At 36.2% G+C, this 10636-nt stretch overlaps 1 protein-coding gene across 1 annotated transcript; it reads left to right on the forward strand.

Annotated features, from left to right (window-relative positions):
- Positions 1-1677: 1677 nt before the first annotated feature.
- LOC119988640 (transcription factor CPC-like) lies at positions 1678-3686 on the forward strand. Its single transcript, XM_038833754.1, has 3 exons — positions 1678-1776; positions 2051-2135; positions 3391-3686. The coding sequence occupies exons 1-3, from the start codon at positions 1725-1727 to the stop codon at positions 3488-3490; spliced, it is 237 nt and encodes a 78-aa protein (XP_038689682.1). The 5' UTR covers positions 1678-1724; the 3' UTR covers positions 3491-3686.
- Positions 3687-10636: the final 6950 nt, after the last annotated feature.

Genomic DNA, 10636 nt, shown 5'->3' on the forward strand with positions numbered 1-10636 from the left:
AGGCCCAGAGCGGACATTAACTTTTCCACATCGACTGGGACTTGCCCAACCAATGGGTTAATAAACAACGTCTACCCCCTTACTAACCAAACAAGACCTTTTCCTAGCTCAAGTGAGTTGGGCTAAAGAGGAACAAAGTCGTGCGAGCTCGATGTATCCTCGAAAACCAGATAATCCAAAGCGGACAATATTGTTGTCGTATATGGGGATGTAGATTTCTAATATGCTATTAGAGCAATTCTACTTCATTTATTGGATCTGACATAACCCCGCCCACAAGTGCGGGGGAGTGTTTTAAGTTAAAAAGAGTCCCACATCGACTAGGACTTGCCCAACAAAGGGGGTTAATAAACCAAGCCCACCCCTACTAACCAAACAAGACTTTTTCGTAACTCAACTGAGTTGGGTTTTGATTCATGGGTTTCAACCATTAGTAGTTGAACTAAGGAGGAATAAAGTCATGCTGATCCGATTTATTTTCGGGAATCGAATAATCCAAAGTAGACTATATTATTAGCGTATACAGGAGTGTAGATTTATGATACTGTAAGACGGAAATTCATTGTGTCGGTGAGACGGAAATTCATTGTGTCGGTGATTTACCATGCATGACCAAAGTTTTGAAAACCAGACCGGACCACCCGGTCGGATCGGTTCAACCGGTGACTGGCACTTGTCCGGTCCGGTTGAGGTGCCAGAACCGGTAATCTTTGAACCGGGATATTTTCGGTTGAACTGGTTAGAATCGGTCCGGTTTTGACCGGTTCGGTTCATTTATTAAAGTTAATAAAATATTTTTGAATTTTGTTATTTGTATGGTTTGAACTCATGACCTTTTGTTCATTAAAAAAAGCTTTAACCACTAGGCTATGAAACTTTCTTTGTTTAAAATGATACTTTATTTGAATATATTGTATTTTTATGAAGTTTTCTTATATATTACATGCATATAATATAGATATATATATATATAAATAATTCATTACTTTAAAATCGTTTCGAACCCGGTTTGAACCCCGGTTGAACCTTCGAACCGTAAACCGAAAACTTTTCCGATTTGATGACCGGTCCGGTTTTAAAAACTTTGTGCATGACAAGGCTCAATTATGCCATATTGTCATGGATATCTATTTACGTGGATACGGATAAAGCCTGATTTCTCTTTTAATGAATAGTGAAAAGTGTGCGGTGAGGGTGTTCATGCAAATCTATTAATTAGTCATTTAGCTATAAAAGGCTCACACCCCAACCAACTCCAAATAAAGCACAAAAATGTCATGGATATCTATTTACGTGGATACGGATAAAGCCTGATTTTCTTTTAGCTACAGCCTACAAGAGGCTTACATCCCAATCAACTACAAATAAAAATATTAAGGATCTCAATAAAAAGCATTTCAATTATTTTAATAGTGGATCTTGTCCCTTAATTGATATAAGTATATGGGTCTATAAATTATTATGATTGAACCAGAGAGTGACACATCTACTACTGGAATGACTGATATAATTTTTACTGTGATCCCTATCACTTCTGAATAAAACACCACCACTCAACACAATAGAAAGGCTTCTTTGACTTATCAAAGACCAGTCTAAGCTCCACCACTCACTTTAACGACCTATATATCCCCTTATCAAATACTCCAACACTACTTACTGAGACCCTCACACATTCTTAATATTCGAGAGAGAGAGAGAGGAGCTTCTCATAGGGGAAAAAAATGGGTGACTTGCAAGATACATCCCAAGACTCCAGTAAAGATAATACTAAAGGTACTTACTTATATATGCTTTCTTTTTTCCTTCTTCTTTTAATCCAGCATTATAGGTTCAAATCATGGAAACAATTTGGTGCATTAAGTTTTATGTTTACAGGTTCAAACCATGGAAAGAGTTGGGCGTATTAAGTTTTATGCATAGGCAGTATGTAGATTACGTATTAAGACCAACAACCCCTCAACAGAGGTGGTTAAAGCAGATACTCGAATTGGGTATTACGTGATAGCTAGGTTTGGGTTTCTTTATTGATGGGTTTGTTTTGTTTTAGATTCAAAAGGAGAGGAATCCAAGTTGAAGTTCTCTAAAGATGAAGAAGATCTCATTGCGAGAATGTTTAGCTTGGTTGGACAAAGGTAGCCAGGTTTTTCTTCTTTTTCTTTTTTAATTTTGTGTAACTAATCAATGTGAATTTATTTTTTTTTTAAGAAAAGGGCTTAGCCTGGAATTTTATTAATCAAGGAAGAGAAAAAGTCTCTCTTCGATGGTTTACAAGAAACGAGGGAGGCATGAACCTGATCTCGGCAACAAGAAGAAAAAAACACGACAAAAGCACAACCAACCACACAACAACAAGCGAGAAAACCCACAAGAAGCCTATCTTCTAATACGAAAAGCTGGGATCCCCAACCTATCCATCTGGAGCAGACCTTTAACAGTCGGAGGGAGATTACAAAAACTGTCATAGACTACAAAATCTTTACTATTGGAAGCTTTGGAAGATAGGAATCTGCTGCACCATTGAGCTCCCTGTTTACATGTTTGAAGCTGATGTCCAGTGACATACAATTTTTGGCTATAGCTCTCTTCAAGTAGATCAGATTCCAAGGGCAACTCATGCTCTCAGAAAGAATGTTAATAACAATTAATGAATCAGATTCAACAAGCAGGTTTGAGAGCCCTAAGGAAGCAATAAGATTTATACCCTCATATATAGCCATCATCTCAGCAAAGGTAATGAAATTAGAGCCATAAAAATTAGAGAAAGCAGCCACAAAAATGCCAGAGCTACTTCTAATAACACCTCCACCCCCTGAATCTCCAAGATTATTCAAGACACTGCCATCACAATTAATTATGGTAACATTGTGAGGAGGAGGGTTCCAGTAAAGAATATAAACCTTACCTTTGCTGCTGGCTCTCATAGGAATACGGAAGAGTTGACTAACATTTGAATCTTTGAGTTCCATATTCGAAGTCTTGGCTTTGCACTGGAATTGCACTCTGATTTGATCAATAATTTCCTCAATAATTTGCCCACCAGTAAGCTGAGTTTGTTCAAACCTGCATTTATTGCGAGCATACCATAAATTCCAACAAACAAAAGCAAGAATCATGCAGGCCAAAGCCCCAATGACTGATGTCTTGTTTTTGTGCTGCCACCAAGTTGTAAGTCTCAATACAGAAGAAGGACCATACTTGACAAGCAATGGACCCTTCCACTAGAACATGTTCCACAGTTTCAGCGTGAGGAAAATTAATACGGCAATCACATTTTGAAACAAGACTAACACCTTTTTTCTTAATATTTTCATCCACAGACAGCTTGTGAGGTTTGCTTTTTTTTTCTTTGTTGGGCTTTCTTTTTGATGGAGTTGGATGGATTAATAGGTGGGGTTTGATTGCTGGGAGAATACCAGGAAGAAGTGCAGAAGAGATTGAGAAGTATTGGACTTCAAAGTATGGCAGCAGCTCATCAAGTGAACAATAGCTTTTGAGCCCAAGTGATGCAAAGGAATTCTAGTGGACTACTTGTTGTGGTTTAGAACTATATATAGACACAATTCTTGGTTTTGTTTGTGAGGTTTGCTTTTTTTCTTTTCTTTTCTTTCTCGTGATCTAATTCTTCTTGATTCGAAGTACCAGCTGAGGATTGTGACAGTTTTTGAGTTTAATTAATCTTCTGTTTTTTTCTTTTTAAATTTTATATATAACTAGTTGTGAATGATGCTTATCTTGTCTTTTTTTTTTAACCGAGGAATCATCCAATCCAGCATACCTTTCAGATAGTTGAGTGGGCAAACCTCGGACCGTTAGAATAGCTCATACAACGTCGGTGACATGTAAGACTGAGTCGAAGTCCATAAAGATAGGGTCCCGAAAGTGGAACAAGCCCATGAAACCATAATTCCTCCAGAAAATATCTCAATTGGTTAGTTCCAACTTTCAACCTCGGGCACTGTAGCGCGTAGGTCCTAAATCCAAATTTGGGGGCTCCATAATTCATTTAATTGTAGAGTCTATAATTTAAATCTAGAATAATGTTTGAGACCCTCAAAAAGTGACCCCCAAAAGACCCTTATTTGATGTGAAGTGGACGTGTGTTTTTAATTAATGACTATTTTAATGCCACATAAATTTGGGGGACTTTAGGGGATCAAATTTTGGGAGTCTTTAACATTGTCCTTAAATCTAATGGTTTGGGATGTGTTTATTCCATCATTATATTTGAATTTTAGATTTTGAGAAATTGCGGAGCCCCCAAATTTCATAAATCCAAAGTGATAACCAACCAATGAAAAGGTCAAATGATTTTATCTTGTCAATTAATGCAAATATGACTATTGAAAGTAAGAGAGAGAGAGAGAGAAAAAAAAAAACAAGAAGAAGAAGAGAGCCATCACCAATTCACCATCCAAAAGGCTTTATTTGTTTTAAAAAAAAAGGTCTGCTAATTGATAGAAACAATTAACTAAATGACTGTAACGTTCAAGACTGTTCTTCGGGCAGGCGATAAAGGATCCATTCTTAGCGAAGTCGCGGAGTGGTTTTATCAGTGGATCTGATCAAGTTATAGGCAAATGCTCCTGCTATTGCTCCAACGATTGGTCCTACTATGTAAACCCATAGTCCTGTATAAACATGCTTTAACAAAGCTGGTGCAATGCTCCTTGCAGGATAATTAATGTTGTTAAATCAATTTGTTATTACTAACATCTTCAAAACATATATATATATATATAACTTAATTACCCTGCAACAAAGACATCCAACATTATAGTCATTCCAACAGCAACCCCTCCCATGTGTCCTACCTGCAAAGAAAAGTAAATTTATTTGTAGCAGCGAATACAAGATTGTTGGTATTTGGTATTACAAGTGAGTTTAAAAAGAATCAACAATCATGTCAACATAATTGTGTAAAAATTGGAAGGGAATCCAATCAAAGAACTATGTATGTTTAATTTTTGTAAAAGACTCGTAAAAGGTGTCACATCGGTTTAGTGTAATCCAATGATGTGATTTATAAGTATGTATCCAATCTTAAATACTTGAGATGCCTTTTGAAAGACAAAATCACGTGTGACTTGGGTCAAAGTTGTGGACAATGACTAAAGTGGATTTTGGCAAACCTTTCATCTTCTTTTTTTTTTTTTTTTTTTGCATTGCTCTTGTATTCTTCAAATTATAATTATTGTATGTATAGGAGTATAGACTCGATCCTAATGACCTTTCGTATAATCCACTTGTTTGATTTATCATAACCAAGTCTACAAGTGTGAGAAAATGTTAAGATTTATAAAAAATAAAAAAAAATCGCACATCGGTTTGATGTAAGCCAACAATGTGATTTATAGGTGTGAACTCAACCTTAAACACTTGAGGCACCTTTTGAAAGACAAAATCACACGGGATTGGACCCAAAGCGTGGACAATACCTCAAGTAAATTGATTCAAACTCTTTTTTTTTTAAACCGAGACTCAATAGAGGAGTACTGTTCTTTGGATAGCCCATGAAACCCAAACTCTGATCGAGTTATGCTCGTGCATAACTCGTCCGACGGGTTAGTTGGGCTAAAGTGTAGTCCAAACCACTTGTAAAAGACTGCGTCAGCTTTGGATCAAACTCTTTACCTCAGGCGAGCTTCCTTACGCCTCAAATCCAAGAAATAATCGACTAAGTTATCGTCAAGTGGTTGATTCAAACCTCCTCTCTCTCGAAAATTCTTCAAATTATAATAATTTTGCAACGATACATAGCAAGTCAAAATGTCCAAGTACAAAAGAGTCTAAGGCAGAAGTGAGCAATGAACTTGAATAATATAAAAGGGACAAAAAATACAAACCACTCTGTTATCGGTAGCAACAGCAGAAACGACAAGAAGGTGGTGATGATTTCCATAACCAGAGACCGTCCATTAGATCCAACTGGTATTGTTCCAAAATAATCCTTAGGAGTCACGTCCAGTGCCAATATTAATGTTTCGCTAGCCAGTATCGAACCAATCAGTTGCGCCACAATGTAAATTGGCACCCACACAAGTAACTCACAAGATTGGCTTTGTGAATGGGACACTCAAAGCTCCAGAAGAAAATTACCCAAGTTATCAAGATCGAAAACTCTATATATCCCTAACAATTTCTTCTATAACCGCCCATAATAATATTACATTATTTAATTACATTAACTTTCGTTATTATTTTGTCTAATTACATGTTATAGCCGATTATGACTGAATTTATTAGGGATACGTAGTGCTTCCGTATCAAGATTAGGAGATTAACATATATATATATATATATATATATATATATGAAAATTCTCAAGTGAGGGATCCCTCACTTTATTTAAAATAAGGGATCCATCTAACACCATTCATTATGTGTAAGTGTGGTCCCCACATGTGATGGGGCCCACGCATGAATGGTGTTAGATGGATCCCGTACTTTAAATAAAGTGTGGGATCCCGCACTTGAGAATCCCTCTATATATATATATATAGAAATTCTCTTATGCGAATGTCCACAAGTTAATAACTTGCGCACTATACTTTTTAAGTGTTTTCAAAAGTGAAATGACAAGTGTCGCAACCGGGGTCACGACGCGGACCGGCGTTTGAGGATGAAAAATGTTTAGAGTCGCCACCAATTGATTTAAGGTGCAATTGGACACCGAAAAGACCTGCGAACCAGAGAAAAGGGTACGGGGATCGATTGAGTGTGGGGAAGGTGTTAGGCACCCCACAACTCCCGTTTGAAAACGGTTACCCGGATTAATCTAATGGCTATCTTATGGAAACTTGCTCTTTGCAAGGTGTAATTGTTAAAGTTTGAATTATTACTTTCAACACACTTATCAACTTATGATAGTGTTTGAAAAAAAGCTTGGAATATTACTATCAATTTATGATGATTTTTATTTGGAAATAGGTTTGAAATAACACTATCAACTTATGATAGTTTTGGGAAAAGATTTGTAAGAATACTATCAACTTATGATAGCATTAAAAAAAAATTGTAATATTACTAAAACTTATGATAGTTTTTATTTGGAGCCACACTACCAACTTTTGCTAGATTTAATTTTAAACACCAACTTATGGTGTTAATGATAAAATGTCCTACCAACTTTTGGTAGGTTTAATTTTAAACACCAACTTATGGTGTAAATGATAAAATGTCCTACCAACTTTTGGTAGGTTTAATTTTAAACACCAACTTATGGTGTTAATGATAAAATGTCCTACCAACTTTTGGTAGGTTTAATTTTAGATACCAACTTATGGTTTATTTAATAAAATGTCCTACCAACTTTTGGTAGGTTTAATTTTAAACACCAACTTATAGTATAAATGATTATTTGGAAAAGTGTCATCTATCAACTTAATCTATTATTGCCAACTTATGGCAAATTAATAAATGAAATCAAATAAGGTCCATAATTCGAATAAAGGGAATCAACTCATGATTTTCTTAATTGAAATGACCTATATTCAATTTTAAACTCATATACTTATAATAAATAAATAAAAATCCAAATAATTAATGTCCAAGTTATACATGTTAATGGGGGTGATATACTCAACATAAGGGCCAAATATACATACTTAAACAAAGAATAAAGAATATCTTAAGCAAAATCCTAAAATTATTCAAGTTCTCCTTGATCCCGGCCCAAATAATGTTCAACTCAATCCAAACCCAACAAATAAACACAAAAATGGGGGTCAATATGGGTATTCAAATATAATATCAAACCAAACACATACTTAAAGATTTACATATACATATAAACATATATACAATATATGCATATACACACATCCAAACCATGTATAAATACACACATACCGTACACATATAAACATAAATCTCTAAAAAAACCTATACAACTTATTCCTAATGTTGCCGGGTTTTGAACAAAAAAACATATATACAAAACATCAATTATACTCAAACCGGACATCAAAATATACTCAAACAAACAACAAATATATTCAGTATATTAGCATGCCATATTGACTGATTATGAATGAGTCAAATCCAAATCCAGTATTGCAAAACCAAGTCCAAATCCCGTACCAATACCACCGATTATCATTCTATATAGAACTTGAAAATTACAAGACCAAATCCGGCACAAAAACCAGCAAATCTATTACAACTAGCAGGGTAAAAACAAGGAATAACCTTAGTCAATCATCATCAATATCGAACAAAACAAAAACCCACATCATGAACCAAATCTATGAGCAAAAGGTTTGAACAATAACGTAAACATATTGGCAACGAGTCCGAACAAACACATAGAATAAAACCAAATTTGAATCAAGGAATTTGAGTCATTACCTTCTCAAGGAGACAAAGAAAACCAAACTTCTTCTCTTCTTTTGCTCGGTTGCTTCTCCAAATCTCCTCCTTTCTTCTTTCTCTTCTTTTTTGTTTTTGCTTCACCAAAAAACCAAAGTCTCCTCCTTTCTTCCTCTCTCTCACGCCTCCTCTCTTCCTCTCTTCTTTTTTTGTTTTTTCTCCCCGCCCAAAGTCTCTTCTCCCCTCTTCTTATTCTTTTTCTTTCCCCAATTTGTGCCACATTTCTCTCTTTGTCTCCTTCTTTTTATTCTTTTTCTTTCCCCAATTTGTGCCACATTTCTCTCTTTGTCTCTTTCTTTTTATTCTTTTTCTTTCCCCAATTTGTGCCACATTTCTCTCTTTGTCTCCTTCTTTTTATTCTTTTTCTTTCCCTAATTTGTGCCACATTTCTCTCTTTGTCTCTTTCTTTTTATTCTTTCCCCAATTTGTGCCACATTTCTCTCTTTGTCTCCTTCTTTTTATTCTTGGCTTTTTCTTTCTTATTTTTTACTTTTCCATTCTTCTAGCAAAAACAATAAAAAGATTAAAACAATTCTCTTATTTTTAGATATTTTCTAAGATTTGATCTTATTGGGTCAAGATTTGAGTATTTAAGGATCCAAGAAAGGGATTATGAATATCTATGTGCTTATAGGTCAAAGAAATGAGCTTTTGCATTTTTTGTGTTCTTTTTCCTATTTTTTCTTTTTCGGCTCCGGTTACTACAGCTGCCCCCCTTTGTATGTCCTTTATGAAATAAAAGGCAAACAAAGGCGTAGTCAACCGAGTTTCGTACGAGAATTGAAATACACGGGATCACTATGGCCATTCCTGGTTTGGCCAAATGTTTGTTCAAGAAAATAAAGGGGCACGGGATCACGAGGCCATTCCCGGCTTGGCCAACTGTTTGTGCAAGAAAATAAAGGGGCACGGGATCACAAGGCCATTCCCGGCTTGGCCAAATGTTGGTGCAGAAAAATAAAGGGCACGGGATCACGAGGCCATTCCCGGCTTGGCCAAATGTTTGTGCAGAAAAATAAAGGGCACGGGATCACGAGGCCATTCCCGGCTTGGCCAAATGTTGGTGCAGAAAAATAAAGGGCACGGGATCACGAGGCCATTCCCGGCTTGGCCAAATGTTGGTAGTAGAAAAATAAAGGGCACGGGATCACGAGGCCATTCCCGGCTTGGCCAAATGTTGGTGCAGAAAAATAAAGGGCACGGGATCACGAGGCTATTCCCGGCTTGGCCAAATGTTTGTGTGAACTTTATGCAAGAAAATATCCATGAGTGTATGAATGTATGAAGAGAAATTGTATTTTATTTTTTCATTTTGAAAATTCGACTTCGGTTAATTGTCGTCAGCACCATCACCCCTATCATCCTGCCATTATCCCTCATGAGAAGACTACATCTTTTGATTCCATCCTATCTTCAATCTGCCATGTTACCCTTATTCTTGTATCTTTCATTCTCTTTTGTCTGATCTTCCCATCGATTTACTGTTTACATCTGATTTCCATCAAATCCGACGTATCTTTAATGCTAAACAAAATCTCCCTGGCCTCCACTAATGCCTTTTAACGCCATTTAATTTCTTTTAGCCCTCCTAGAGTTAAGAACACCACAATCTCTCCGACTCCCCCATGCCTTTTAGCATCATTTAATTTCCTTTAGCTCCGTCATAGCCAAGAACACCAAAATCTTTCAAGTCCCTGTGAAGAACAATATCCTAATGCACTTGTCATAATTCTCTTATTACTTTACTCAATTTCAAATAAATTCAATAGCATGGCGATGCTTGTACTATATGAGAATTTTGCGCAAGCAATCAAAATTTTGATGAAAACAATCAATGAATTAGGAACTCAGAAATGAATGACCTCAGAGCATTTTATTAAAATGGATAGATAACAAGAGAAACTGACGAGGTACGTATATGATTCCAGAAGGTTAGAAACAAAGGAAATAGCAGAAATCTTTGCAAGGTATGAATGAAATAATTCCGATTCCGCACAAAACTGCCCCAGTTTTGTGTGCCCCCATTTTGCAATTATTGAATCTGACTACTTTCATATCACTCGTCTCCTTCGCAGCCTCATCATGCATACCCCTGAACATAGCCAATTCACCTGTGTACAGCCTCGCCATCTGTCATTCATTGTATTTCCTTATATTCATCTCAAATCCTCGAAAGGCCTCTGCCTCATTCCCCTTAGTTGCTTTCACCACACCCTTCTGATCTCAATATTATTTGAAGCTCCCATGAAGGGTTTTCACTATAGTA

Source organism: Tripterygium wilfordii, chromosome 21 (assembly GCF_013401445.1).
Source record: "Tripterygium wilfordii isolate XIE 37 chromosome 21, ASM1340144v1, whole genome shotgun sequence".
Classification (NCBI taxonomy): Eukaryota; Viridiplantae; Streptophyta; class Magnoliopsida; order Celastrales; family Celastraceae; genus Tripterygium; species Tripterygium wilfordii.